Source organism: Typopeltis vanoorti, chromosome 22 (genome assembly GCF_054136105.1).
Source record: "Typopeltis vanoorti isolate ZY-2024b chromosome 22, IOZ_Tvanoo_1.0, whole genome shotgun sequence".
Taxonomy (NCBI): Eukaryota; Metazoa; Arthropoda; class Arachnida; order Uropygi; family Thelyphonidae; genus Typopeltis; species Typopeltis vanoorti.
Window position 1 is genome coordinate 33,527,741 of NC_143570.1, and position 15,645 is coordinate 33,543,385.

Genomic DNA, 15,645 nt, shown 5'->3' on the forward strand with positions numbered 1-15,645 from the left:
TAATATAATATGCTGATGGAACTCTAATCATGCCAAAGTGCATAACTTTACACTTACTAACATTAAACTGATAGCCATTTTTGTTTGCCCAAATTTCCAGCCTATTCAACTCATTTTGTAAGTGCTGAATATCAATAGCATCCCTGATTTCCCTGCCTCTCTTTGCATCATTGGCAAACAGTTGCACATCTGATGTTAGACCCTGCCTGATGTCATTAATGTATAGATTAAACAATAATGGTCCAAGGACTGAACCTTGAGGTACACCACTGGTCACCTTAAATCTGGCAGAGTCCTACCCACTGTATATCACATTTTGATATCTGTCTGTCAACCATCCCCTGATCCAACTGAAGAGTTTCTATTTCAATCCTATATTCTCTGGTTTATGCAAAAGCCTTTCATGTGGTATCCTATTAAATGCCTTAGAAAAACCCAACATTATCATAGTGTATCCATTCCCTTTATCCATCTTGGTTGTAATATTATAGAATTATAGAAGAATTTTTCTACTAAGTGTTCCAGGTAAGATTTATGCAAGTATACTTGAGAAAAGGCTAAGAAAAATTGTGGAAGAGAAATCTGGAAAAAACAAGGGTTCAGGCCAAATAGAGGTTGTAAAGATCAGGTTTTCACTTTACTGCAAATAGTTGAAAAATCATGGGAATATAATGGGGATCTGTACTTAAGTGTTGGAGATATGTAAAAGACATATGACAAGGTGCCCAGAGAAAAGCTTTTCAAAATGTATCAGTTACGTGGGATAATTATGGAACATTATACAGAGCAATACATAATCTCTATTTAAGCTATAAGTCAACAGTTAGAATTGAATGAAATACAGGAAGATGGTTTGCTATAAAATCAGAAGTACGACAAGGATGCACATTATCTCCATTGCTATTCATCATGTATATGGATCACATTATGAAAGAAAGTAGTATTAAACCTGAGATAAAGAATATCAAATTTGATATGGCTAATCTTGGCGCTTTGCTTTATGTAGATGATGTTATACTCCTAAATAAATCCTGTACAAGTCTTCAGGATTCCCTAACTAAATTGAAAAAATATGCTATAATTTGGTATGAAAATCATCAGTAAAAAGATTATGAAAATAGGCAGGAACATTGAAAACATCAAGCATCGTGAATCGTGGGGTGCTTAAGGGTCAAAGCTGTATAACTGAGAGGAGACCTCCACATAGCCTTTAAAGGAATGCAGAGAACCAACCAGGGCTTCTGACCTAATATCCAATCCTCACCTTCTCGTGGTGCACCCTGTTGGGTATCTACTTGGATACTGAACAAACGAGGATGGGCTGGCAATTTGGGAGGATTTAGCCGACCAAATTGTATTCTTATTGGTTAAACCAAAATAAAAAAATGATGGTACAACATGACAAAATTTCATGTTGGCTGGGGCGTCGCCCGGTTAAACAAGGCCCCTGTTGTTTTCGCCATTGAACCAGGACGAACAGCGATAAGTCAGCTACTGGAACAAATCTGAAAACAAACCCCAACTCAACATCACCAGAGTTAAAGATCGGTACTATCAACGTAAGAAGCCTGAATGGCAAAGAAATGGAGCTAGCTGAGGAATTAGATAAGTACCAGATCGACATAATAGGGGTGACTGAACCAAAAAAGACCAAAACTGGTGAGATCTTTCTGAGCAATAAATACAAAATGTTATATTCAGGCAATGACAATCAAGGAAAAGAAGGAGTAGCCATAGTATTCAACACAAAATACGAGGCTAATCTTCTTGAATGGCAGCCAGTCTCAAGTAGAGTAATGTGGGCAAATATGAGAATGGGGAACTGGACAATGAGACTTATTTATGCCTATGGTCCTACTGAAGTTTCTACTAAGGTAGAAGTGGAGGAATTTTTTGAGGCTTTAGGGAAAGCAACTGACACAATGAAAAAGGAAAAGTTGGTCCTTGTTGGGGATCTAAATAGCAGAGTAGGAAATGATTGTCAGACATACAAAAATATTTTGGGAAAATTTGGAGAAAAGGGCAAAGCTAATAATAATGGCAAATACCTGTTGAATTTCTGCTCAGGACATGGACTGGTTATTACTAACACAATGTTCCAACATAAAAATGTGCACAAATTCACAAGAGGCAAGGAATAAGAAAAGCCTCATTGACTATGTTATTGTTAATAGTGATGTTTTCCCACTGGGCCCCCATTGAAGTGTATTGAGTGTACAGAGGATTTGAAATTGGAAGTGATCACTATTTAGTCTTGAGCAGGATAAAATCGAATTTCATTTTGAAAAGAAAAACATGAAGAAAATTTTAAAGCGAATAAAAGTTGAGCAGCTCTCAAACGTGAACTCTAGACTAAAATACACAAAGATTATTGAAATAAAAATGAAGGAGTTTGAGAACAGGAACCAAACCTTGGAGACCGAACCTTGCTACTTGGAGATTCAGTGACAAGCCTTGAAGAAAACCCTGATTGATTCACCCAGAGAGGCATCTGGTGAGGTTGTCTGCAAGAATAGGAAAATTAGAACTCCATGGTGGACACAGGAAGTTAAAGAGGCAGTAAAGGAAAAGAAGAAAGCATATCAAAAGTTCCTGTCAAATAAGTCAGCTTGTGCTCTTAGAGAATATAGAGACAAATGCAAGAATGCTAAACACTGTGTAAAACTATCTAAACAAAAGTCATGGGAGGACTTTGGCAAGAATATAGAAAATAAATATCAAGAAGGTGGAAAAATATTCTGGAGGTTGTTGAAGAAACTTAGGAATGGAGGAAAGAGTGCTGTAAAAGGAGTTAGAGATGATAAAGGTGACATGAAAACTGGAGAAAAAGATATCCTTGAAGTATGGAGTAATTACTTTGAAAAACTGCTAAATGAAACAAGCAGTGATGACAGCACAGTGGTAAAAAACACTGACCAGGCATGCAGTCAGGAATACATATCCATACTTGAAGTAGAAAAAGCCATCAAAGGCTTGAAATGTGGAAAGGCAGCTGGAGTAAATGATATTCGACCAGAAATGCTGAAGTATGGTGGTATAAGAGTCTTACAGTGGCTGCACTGCATAGTTCAGAAAGCCTGGACAGAGGGACGAATTCCCGATGATTGGAGTAGAGTTCTCATAGTACCCATATATAAAAAGGGAAATAAAACTGAATGTGAGAATTACAGAGGTATTTCCCTACTGAGTGTTCCTGGCAAGATCTATGCAAGTATACTTGAGAAACGGTTGAGAAGAATTGTGGAAGAAAAGCTGGGTGAAGAACAAGCTGGATTCAGGCCAAATAGAGGCTGTCAGGATCAGATCTTCACTTTACGACAAATAGTGGAGAAATCATGGGAATATAACAAAGATCTGTATTTAAGTTTTGTGGATTTGGAAAAGGCATGATAAGGTGCCAAGAGAGAAGCTATTCAATACGCTGCAGTCATGTGGTGTCAATGGGGCATTATATCAAGCAATACTTAGTCTTTATTTGAGTTGTAAGTCAGCAGTTAGAATTGAAGGAAGTACAGGAAGATGATTTAATGTTAAATCTGGTGTGAGACAAGGATGTACGTTATCCCCTCTGTTATTCATTATCTATATGAATCACATTATGAAGGAAAGTGGTATTAAACATAATATCAAAATTGGAGATGTTAATGTCAGCTCTTTGCTTTATGCGGACGATGTTATACTTCTAAATAAATCTGCTACAAGTCTGCAAGATTCTCCGACTAAATTGAATAACTGTTAATAAATAATAAATATGGTATGAAGGTCAGCAATAAAAAGACAAAGACAATGAAAATAGGCAGAATCATTGAAAATGTGAACTGTGTTGTGAATGGAGAACCTGTTGAACAAGTAAAACATTTCAGCTACTTAGGCACGATTTTTACTGAAGATGGTAAATTAAATATAGAAATAGACAACAGAATCAGCAAATCTGGTATGGTGGGAAGTCAATTGAATATTCATATGGAATAAGAGAGAAATTAGTTGGAACACTAAATTAGCTGTATACAAGACAGTGTTCAGACCAGTTTTAACTTATGGATCTGAGAGTTGGGTCAGAAGTAAAACACTTGACCAAAGACTAGAGACCGCAGATATGAGAGTCCTGAGAAAGATTATAGGCATGAATAGATGGCATCAATGGCAATATCATATTAAAAATGAGGATATTTCCAAAGAACTCGATATTGTCAGCATCCATGAATGCGTTAGCAGAGCTAATCTCAGGTGGTATGGTCACTTAAACAGAATGGGCGAGGAAAGATTATCAAAACAAGTGTTCTCTGCCAGGTCGGCAGCAAAACGACCTAGTGGAAGACCAAGATATAGGTGGATTGATACGGTACAAAGTGTCTTAGACGATAGAAATATAAGATCTGATAATGTTGTAGTCTAGACAAGTAACAGTCTGATTTGGAGTAAAATTGTAGATAGGAAGTTAGTAATGATATAATTTTTTCATGTAGTACTATCATATCCTGTACACCCCTTGTGGGTACATGGCAGGAATTTGATGATGATGAGCATCGTGAATGGACAATCTAGAGCACAAATAAACCATTTCATCTGCTTAGGTACAAATTTTAGTGAAGATAGCACATTAAAAATGGGAATAGACAAAAGAATAAGCATAGATGATATGGTAAATATCAAGTGACTAAATTTATGTAGAGTTAAGGAGAAATTAGTCAACTAATTTAAACATCCTTTCTATACTAGTTGTAAAAGAGACAATGTTCAAAGTAGTTTTAACTTATGAAATCTTAGAGCTGAGTTAGAAATGAAACACTTGATCATGGATTGGAGATCACAGATATGAGAGTTCTGAGAAAGATTAGATGAGAGTGAGCAGATTGCATCATTGGCAGAATCTTATTAAAAATGAGTATAATAGCAATTAGTATTCAGGAGTGTGTGAGCAGAGCTAACCTCAGGTGAATGGTCATTTAAACAGTACAGAACTAGGGGATTTCCTCCTGAGCCTCTCTCCTGCCATTCTGGCAAAAGAACACTTTTTTTTTTTTTTTTTACGATAGCAGGAGAAAGTCCTGGCAGATAATAGATTCATTTGGAAGAAATTAGTAATGACAGCATAATAAACATCATAGAATTCCTGATATACACCTGAAAGTATATATATATATCAGGAATTTCATGGTGGTGGTGATATAAAGGAAAGAGAAAGTGTTAATTATAACAGACATATGAACGATGAAGATAATGGTAGTGATATTGGATTTAGGAACATTTCGTGTGAGTGTATGATAGATGATGTCTGAAGTTTTGCAGAGAAAGTAGAATGCAGTAACATTTATATTTCTGTATAAAGAAATATACGAAATTAAGGAAAGGGAATTTATAGAACTACTGTATGACCACAGATGCGAGATCCTTCGCAACTTCTGTGCATGTCAGAAGATGGCAAATCCATTCTGATAATAGGATAATCAATGCATTTCATGGGACGAGTGTTTATTATTATATGTCATAAAATTAGCTTTTCTTTTATGAAAATTCTAGTTTTTAAAGTGGTAACTATTGTGCTTGTTCAATAGTAAGAAAATTTTATGTATAAAGCATGTGATTTTGCGTGTTGGTGACGAATTCGTACATCGCCTTATTCCTTTCTTTCATTTAACATGAATTGACTTTGGCAATCTGCCAGCTATGGTTCTAGCATTTGTGGTCGGACAGTAATGAGGGATAATTACTTCAAAAAGCATATGATGGCAGGCATATAAGAAAATTGACCAATTGAGTAGCTACATAAAGTGTACTGCAATCAAGAACTGCTGTTGAAACAAAGGAAATAGCATCACACTGCATTCCCATTGTTTAGAAGAGTAAACTATTAGGAATAAGGAAGAAATGAATAAAAACAAATGTTGTCCAGTATTTGGTATTACAGGCACTTTGGTGTCTGTTTGATTATTGAATCAAACAGGAGGAGGTATGGAGAATTTTTTCTTCAGGGTAGTCTTTTTGAACAAGCACAAAAAAAAAGTCTCAAATTTTTTGGTACTTACTTTGTTGCATATAAAATTAAAATTATGACAGTCATTTGAAAGAGAAACTATTTTAAAACCTATCTTAGCCTGTTTTATTCTAGTTAGTCTAAAAATTAAAAATTCATCATTTTTAAATAGCTGTTTATTATTTTTCTAATCATATACTGTGGATATAATTTTCCTCAAAATAATTCCCTATCTTAAATTTTTTTTTACAATTCAGTCAGGTTTGCTCAAAGCAGAAATTATTCCAGTTAAAATTCCTGGAAAGAAGGGAAAAGCAGATACTGTGATTGATGAAGATGAAGAATACAAACGGGTAAATTTTGAAAAAATTTCAAAGATTTTTCCTGTTTTCCAAAAGGAAGGAGGTATGGAGAATTTTTCTTCAGGGTATCCTTTTTGATCAAGCACAAAAAAAAAAGTCTCAAATTTTTTGGTATTTTGTTACATATAAAATTAAAATTATGACCGTCATTTGAAAGAGAAACTATTTTAAAACCTATCTTAGCCTGTTTTATTCTAGTTACTCTAAAAATTAAAAATTCATCATTTTTAAATATTCAGATTCATTTCTTGTTAATAAGTTATTCATTTTAGGTACAATCCAAAGGTTTTGGGAATTGTTACTATGACTGATTGCAATGTGTGTGAGGGAGGAGGACTGGGGGGGGATTACTAATCAAATGAGAAATTCTTGACCATTATACTCAGTGGACAAAACATTAGAGATTGGAAGTTTATTTTTCACTTGGTTAGACTATAATAATTTTAGTTTAATCCTTTATCCAAGTATAAGCAAACAAAGTTTGCGCCTGGTGGTACACCTGTTGACCACTCCTATAGGTAAATATGACCTCTCCTATTGCTTCTGCTGTAATATCTCCACGTTTGAGTCTGCCTCCCACTGCCGAGACCTCAATAAAGGTTGAAACCGGTCTGGGTAGTGGTCCTTCCCTTAATGCATAGCAGTATACATGTCCGCAAGGAGATGTGCTTTGCATTATGGGAGATATTGAGACAAGGAGTGATGAGAGTTTGGTCCACCTTTTCTCGGAGTTGCCTGGTGTTGCGCTACCTTACCCCAGTCCTGAAGATATTTTCAGGCACAAACTTTGTTTGCTTACACTTGGATAAAGGATTAAACTAAAATTATTATAGTCTAACCAAGTGAAAAATAAACTTCCAACATCTTTTTCTAATTCCAGATTAATTCAATAATAAGGTTACCTATATGAGTTACCTCGTATAGGTAACCATATGTTGGCAACTCCTATAGGTAAATATGACCTCTCCTATTGCTTCTGCCTTAGTATCTCCACATTTGGGTCTGCCTCCCACTGACGAGACCTCAATAAAGGTTGAAACCGGTCTGGGTAGTGGCCCTTCCCTTAATGCATAGCAGTATACATGTCCGCAAGGCGATGTGCTTGGCATTATGGGAGATATTGAGACAAGGAGTGATAAGAGCTTGGTCTACCTTTGCTCATAGTTGCCTGGTGTTGCACTACCTTACCCCAGTCCTGAAGATATTTTCAGGTGCAAACTTTGTTTGTTTACACTTAGATAAAGGATTAAATTAAAATTATTATAAAACATTAGAGATAGGAGTGATAGGAAGTTGACACAGGCATCCCCTGGGAAGAATGAAACATACTCAAACTGGACACAGAAGGTAAATAGACAGACATTGGGGCTTACCAACAGAGTATCATATTCAACTTGAAAGAGGTTAATGTGGTGATCTTAGCGACTTTGATTGTGGACGTATTATGAATACTCGGGCAATAGAATGACAGATGGGGATCATTCTATTGCCTGAGTAAGAACCCTAGGGTTCTCAAGAGCAGCTGTATCAAGGTTCTGCTGTGACTATACCGTCAACGGATGTACCCATGCTCATCGAGCAAGTGGTGGTCAACCACATACCATTGATGACCGAGATCGATGTAGACTGTTCAGACTCATACAGACCAACCACAGGACAACAGCGGCACAAATCATATCTGGTTTCAATGTCAGAGGTTCAAACAGCGTAATCAAGTGAACAGTACAGTGTACCCTGCATACCACAGTATCTGACTCCCTAATCACGTACCACTGTTGACAGCTTGCCTTGTGTCAGGATCATCAAAACTGGAGCTCCACAAAGTGGACCAGAATCATGTGGTTTGATGAATCCCGTTATCAGTTGTACCAATCTGACTGGAGGATGTGGTTGTGGTATCGACAGCATGAGGCCATGGCCCTGTCATGCCAAGTCGGCTCTGATCAAGGAGTTAATAGCATTGTGATAGTTTGGGGAGCCTTCTCATGTGACACATTAGGTCCCCTTAATGTGTCTGGAGAGGTCCTTAAACACTACGAATTGCACACTTTCATGGCCTTCACGCATCTTGCAGCTGATGGTCTGTTTGAGGCAGGACAATGTGCCACCCCCATTGGGCTGCAATCACCCAAGCATGGCTCGAGGAACGCTCATATAAGTTTGGGACCATTCAGTGTCCCCCAAGGTACCTGGATTTAAATCTGATTGAATCTCTCTGGAATGCCAGAGAGATTCAATCAGATTTAGTTCGCATTGTTCACAGATATGCAGATCTGTGAACAATGCTGCAACAGGCATGGCTGGAATTATTTCAAGCAATCCTCCGACTACTGGTGGAGTCAATACCTGAGAGTACAGGCTGTTATTCATACTAGAAAAGGACCGACACACTATTAGGTAATCTCTAATGTTTTGTCCATTGAGTGTAGAATGTTTCACTACCATTATCAGATATTGTTTGTATCGCTCTTATATGAATTTGCAATGAGATATTGAGAAAGAGTTTGTGCAAAATTTTGCAAGAAATTCGACAAAAATATCAGATACTTCCTTAAGGGAGGGATAATGTGATAAATCTCTGAATAAAACTGAAGAATTTGTGGAAGGCATAGAAATTATGATTAGGTGCAAAAACTGCCTTACATAGGAAACATATTCATAGTCTGTTATTCACAAAGAAGTGAAAAACATGAGCGATGTAGTGACTGATTCTAATGATGGAAATAAGATGCTTACACAGAATTGTTTGTAGTCCAATTCATGAGCTCAAAACTATGGATAAACAGCATTGTTCATCAGAGACCTCACTCATTCAGATTTAAGTTTCACCATCTTTGATTTAGTTGACCCAAAATCACTTCTCAGCAGCTGCAAAAAAGATTCTGATGAAGATTTGAACATGATACACTGCTGCAAAGATAGTTCCATATATTTTGAGTGGTGAGCAGTATCAGAACTGATAGCTAGTAATGGATTGAACAGTTTAGTGACTGGGATGTTTTCTAAAGTTTTTATTAATGATGGGATCATGCTTTTATGGCTAACACGTTTGGACTACTTTTTGTTTCCAAAATGAAAATGATGTCAAAAAGAACATCATTTGATTCATTCATTTTAATAACATAGAAAGAATTCAACATGAATAGCTGATGTTACTGAATAATATCTCTGAAATAAATTCCATGTTCATCACTCTGACTGATTTACAGCACCCAGTTTCTGAATAAAGAAGTCCAAATGTAAATGTAGGAAGTCGATCTTTAAAGAAATGTCACACCACACTACTTTGTATATGCCTGTAGCATATCTAATACAAGATTTCTGTAATGACTTTTGTATCCTATTCTCAATTTTAATTCTAGGATCATTTGTTTTTTAAAATATCAGAAACTATCCCATTCTTATTTAAAGCCTTATAAAAATATTTCAACAAAAATTTTAGTCTTTTTTAATGAAGAATGTGAAATGCTTCTCTTCCCTTGCATTAACCCTGTCGGACTGGCCATTTATTTTAATCTCATAATAACAGTCTTTTTTTCAGCTTGTCTCACTTACATGAAAAGCAACAATACATTTTGAAGCCTATTTAATGTCACTGTAGATGTTCCACATAATTCATTGTAGCCAGTGCATTTAACAAGGCAAGCCATATTTTCATAAGATTCATTCCTATGGATAACATATGCTACTGGAATAGAGGGATGCTTATTTCCAGTGTGTGTATAGAAATGCAGAGACTAAGCTGTTCTGTATCTGCAAACAAATACCATTCATTAAGAGCATGTTTTCTCCCCAGTGTTTCTGCTGATCTGTAGCAATGTTACAAAACCCAAGTTCACTACTTATAAGGGGAAAAGATATATAAATTTTTCTGAAACGTGTGAAATGGGGTGGTCATGCTTTTTTTGTTTGTGGGGGAGGATAGCAATTGCAGCCATGTAGCTCATGTTTTGGAAAGGTTCAAATCTCTATGCAACTCTACTTGGGAACCTAATGAGCTGTTCATGTAATTGGTATCTGAAAATCTGAATCAGGTTCAAAACATTATTCAGTCCTTGTTGGAGATGTATTTATCCATAGTTATTAGCACTAACGTGTAATTTTTGTTAATTTTTCACATAGTTTTAATTTGGAATGTGCATGTTTTTATAAGCTTATATTTATGTATTATTATAATACTGCTAATGGCACTAAAACAAACCAGGACAGTTGCAGACAAGAGATCATTATTTGAGGAATTTAATGTGAGGGACTTCATGATATACATTGTTTGTATATACAAGGTTTTCACTATTAAGTGAGTGGTTTATGGGTAATAAACAAAAAGTGTGTGTGTGTGTCAAAAGTGAGTGTCATAAGGAGATAGCAGTGTGGTGAATGTTAATGAATGACAAAGCTGTGAGTCTGAAAGTCAGAAGAGAAACTTGAAAGAAATGATGAAACATGAGAGGTGTTGTGAGTGAATTTAATGATGGAAATAACATGCCTACACAAAATCTTTTGTAGTCCAAATCATAAGCTTGAGAACTTGGAGAAGCATGTGACAAATGATATGACAGAAAAGAGTAAGAAAAGAAAGGTGAGAAGGAGAGTAAAAAAAGTATTAAAGAGTGGAAAGGAGGGAGTGTGAGACATAGTATGGTGATTAGGGACATGCTTGATGACTGGATGATGAAAGCGTACTTCCCTAGTACGGAATTCATAATTTGTTCAGGACAAATGATTTTAGAAAATGAAAATATTGATATAAGAAAACATGAAAAAAAAAGGTATTGTGAGAAGGTAAGTGTGTGAGAATAAAGTTTATAAGCTTCTTACAAAGGTATATTGGAGTTGTTCCAACCAGCAGAGTCAACTGCTGGTTGGAAGATAGAGATGAGATTGGTGAGTTACAGAAGGATGATAATCATCATCATCAAATTCCTGACATGTAACCTCAAGTGGTGTACAGGATATGATAGTACTACATGAAAAATTTGAAAAAATTTTTTTGGGTGCTTAAGAGTCAAAACTGTATAACTGAGAGGAAACCTCCATATAGCCTTTAAAGGAAGCAGAGAACGGACCAGGGCTTCTGACCTAATGTCCATTCCTCACCTTCTCATGGTGTATCCTGTTAGGTATCTACCTGGATACTGAACGAACAAGGATGGGCTGTCAATTTGGGATTTAGCTGACCAAATTGTATTCTTATTGACTTAAATCACAATATTAAATGATGGTACAACATGACAGAATTTCATGCCGACTGGGGAATCACCCAATTAAACAAAGTGATAATAGTGTTTTACTTTAACCATGGAAGCAGGAAATATCGTATGTGTAAGGAGATTAAATTCCTTGAGCTGCTTCAGAACAATTATCTTATGCAGCATATAGTTTAATATAACAAATGGGACTTGCATGTTAGATTTAATGATATCATTTTATACAGTGATAATAGATGATGTCACCGTAATGCCACCAATTGTGATAGGAGTAATCGTGTGGTTTTGACTTCGGGAGTGGCTAGGCAGGTATAAGCTTCACAGAACAAGCAAGATGTGGAATTAGAGCAGGCACATCACCAATATTGAATATATTGGTGATGTGCAGTGACTTAATCAGTTGAAGGAGAGAGAAATCAGCAGTGCCTGAGACTTGATCTAGAATCATTTACCTGTTTGTAGAAAGTTTTAATCCCTTTGTTATAAATTATATTCTTGTTTAATCCTTTATATACAAGTAGCCTAGTTGTAAAGACTTCATGTGCACACTTTGCTTACACTTAGATATGGGATTAAACAAGAATCTAATTTTGATTTAATTTGTAGTGTCAAGTGAAAAAACTTTTAGAACTTTCTCTATCTGTAGTATTTTAATAAAAGGTGATCTGCCTTTTTACTACTTGTATATGGGAAACATATAACCTACATCAATTCAGTGCCATACTCAACCAGTGGTGAGTACTTTTGTAATTTCAGTAGTTTTCATTGGGAAACTCTGATTCAAGCAGTTAACTCAATTTAGGCAAACTCCCAGTTTTTAATCATTTATCAGCTCTGTTGATTAGTTCTTTTTTCCCCCCTGTTTTCTGGAGATTTTCCGTTTTTTCATAAAGTACATTAAAATTCCGACATTGTCATTAAATTCTTGGTAAAATTAACTTATGATCCAACATTGTATACCCCTGTTTACCACACTAGCCAGTGCTTGGTAATTGTCTCTTGTTGATGAAAATGGAGCAGAATTTGATATTGGAGAATTCATAAACTTTCAACTTACAGGCTGATGTGTTATTGTATTCTTTATCATTTATTAGCTTAAAAATGTTATTACAGTATGTGAACACATGTAGTGATAGTATAGTGCATATTGCTGTATTTTTTTACAGGTCCTTGTGAGGTCCTGTAAAAAAAAATTTGTGAGGTCCTTGGTTTAATGAAAACCATTATTCATTTTAAACTAACAAATCCATTATGAGTTTTGTTTATTGGCAATAAATAAGCCTAAGACGAGCAGTGCTGAGTATTTATTTCTGTCATTATTAATATGGCAGTTTCCTTAAATATTTATCATGCTGTCTTAAATAAATACCTAGCTTTTTATAAAAATGATGATTTCATACCTGTTAAATTTCATTGTGCTATATACATATATATAATATTCATCCAAGCTTGATTTGTTTTGATTACCTCAGCCTTAAGTAAAAGGCTGGTTATATTCTACTAATTCGAGCCCTACCCAAGGGCCTATGAATTGTGGAAATACCTTCTGAATATGAATGCTGTGCCATACAAAGCAGCCTTTTGCAACTGCCTGGTTTTTAATCCATCTAACTCGAGTGCTTCTAAATGTTTTTTCAGTGTTTTGGGCATGGTGCCTAAAGCACCTATTATTATGGGAACAGCTTTCGTTTTCTTTTGCCAAATTTGTTCGACTTCGACTTGCAACTAGCGATACTTTATAATTTTTTCAATTTCTTTTTCAATTCAGCTATCTTCTGGCTGATATTTCGATAAACTGAATACCCTTGTTTTCACTTTTTTCAGCCACTGTTATATCGGGTGTATTACATTCCAAGTTTTTGTTAATCTGGATTTTGAAATCCTAGAGTATTTTAGCTTTTTCATTCTCAATCACCTTTTGGTCAACTTTATGCTTCCAGTAGTCTTTAGATACTTTAAACCCGTACTTTTTACGTAAATGCCAGTGAATTATCTTAGCTACATTATCATGCCTTTTATAGTCCTTGATTTGTGCGATTTTGCTGCACTCACTTATAATGTGGTCTACCGTTTCTGCATTTACTATCTTTTTGAATTTTTTGTATTTTTGCCTTCATAACATTGGTTTTAATGGCCTGTTTGTGCTGCAAAAATTACTGACTGTTTCTTTCTTTAGCGCCCCATTTCTCAATCATTGCCAGGTCAAGTTGCTGTCAGCGCTGTCCTCTATGCCGTAAAGGTACTTTCCATGCAGTGCCTTATTTTTCCATCTTTCAGTTTTCAGTTTTACTGGTGTTGTACTTCAATTTTGTCTCCATGGGTTTAAATAAACCCTCTTTCCATATCTCAGTTAGAAATTTTTCCATTGTTTGCTGCAGTTAATCATTCAGATTTTGTTTTTCTTCTTCAACAACTTGATGTACTTGTAGTAATCCTCTGCCTCCTTTTTTGCATGATAGGTAGAGCCTATCAATGTCACTGTAAGGATTATGGTCATGGTGCATTGTCATTAATTTTTGAGTTTTTTAGTCTAAATCCACCAACTCTAGCTGGATCCTTTTCAGCAATGCCTGCTGAATATCTCAAAACAGGTATGGCCCAGGTGTTAATTGCTTTTATCAAATTTCCAGCATTAAGCATTGACTTGAGGAGTTTTCTTAGCTGCCTTATGTATTCTGCTCTAGTTTTTGATTTGATCTTATTGTGCAGAATTTCTGATGCTTCTAAAATTCCCAAATATTTGTAGCTATCTTCGAATTTTTTGCCTTGATTTTTTCGCCATTGAGCAGCTTGATTTCATTCAGGTCTTCAAACTTTCCTCTTGTTATTCCAACAATTGAGCATTTTGTGTGTGTGTGTGTGTGTGTGTGTGTGTGTGTGTGTGTGTGTGTGTGTGTGTGTGTGTGTGTGTGTGTGTGTTTATTTTTTTATGAGTGTGTTTCATATTTGTTATTTTTAGGTACTATCACTGCAGCTAATGCTAGCAAGATTAATGATGGAGCAGCAGCCTGTGTTTTAATGACAATGAAAGCTGCAGAAAAGTTGAAAGTAAAACCTTTGGCAAGAATAGTCGGTAAAGATAATTTTATGATACTGCTTTTTTTTTAATATTTTTATTAGTCATTTTCCTCATTGTTTTCTTATTTCAAGATATATGGTTATTACATCATTGCACATTCACATTCAAAATTCAATATTGATATTTCCATTTGAAATAATGTACTGTATTTTTCCATATAAACATGTCATGTTCGTTAAATCAACAGTTAGTTTGCAGTTTCTGTTAACTGCTTTTTCGATTTTTTTTTTATTTTTTAAATCCTACCCATGAAATTTTAAGATATCAAGCATAGTTGGACTAATAAAGGTTAGATAGCATGGAAACTGCTCTTTTACAAAAGAACGAAGATGCACCTATGAAATACAGGAAATTACATATATGAAACCAATTAAAAAGTTCAAAATATATGTATCTTATGTATAAAAAAACTAAATAAAAGCATAAAATATGTACAAATCTCTCTAAGAAATAAAAAATTTATTTTTATTTCTTAGAAAAGATCCATTGTTAGTAAGATTGATATATTGTCTCTTTTTCTCTCTCAGACTGTTTCATTTGTTTCAGTAATGGAATACTGTGAGTTGGTATAATCAGAAGAAATAAAGGAGGAAAAAAACTCACCTAAAAAATTTCCTAACTTATTTAAGTTAGGAAATTATTGATCATATTTAGTTATTTTACATTAGCTACTTAGGTAAGACTAATGGAATGCTTTTTTTTGTGATTGCTTTTTCTCATGTCTTTGATATATTTACCTGATCTGTCCATGGTAGCATATACCACATGGATAGTAAACTTCATAGATATCTGATTTCTTCATTAGTGCATGCCAAGATTTCGGGGATTGAGCCATGGATGAAATTTTTTTTAAAGGAGTGAAGCCCTCGTGAAGGGATTGCTTGAGGATCAAAGCTGGATAACTGAAGAAGCTGTCACCTAGCCTTTGAAGAACTGACCTCATCTTCTGACCTGATGTCCAATCCTCACCTTCTTGTAGTGCACCCTATTAGTAGACATCTATTAGGATAATGAATGAACAAT

At 35.3% G+C, this 15,645-nt stretch overlaps 1 protein-coding gene across 3 annotated transcripts in view; it reads left to right on the plus strand.

Annotated features, from left to right (window-relative positions):
- The window catches only part of Acat1 (Acetyl-CoA acetyltransferase 1), a 159,551-nt gene that overhangs the window by 96,039 nt on the left and 47,867 nt on the right, over nucleotides 1-15,645 (plus strand). For 2 of the 3 annotated variants that reach the window (XM_090411740.1, XM_090411741.1), the window contains 2 exons: nucleotides 6,232-6,379; nucleotides 14,503-14,616. In XM_090411740.1, coding sequence (XP_090267866.1) covers nucleotides 6,232-6,379; nucleotides 14,503-14,616 — 262 coding nt within the window. The remainder of the gene's footprint in view (nucleotides 1-6,231; nucleotides 6,380-14,502; nucleotides 14,617-15,645) is intronic. The other variant, XM_090411742.1, reaches the window with a different exon arrangement.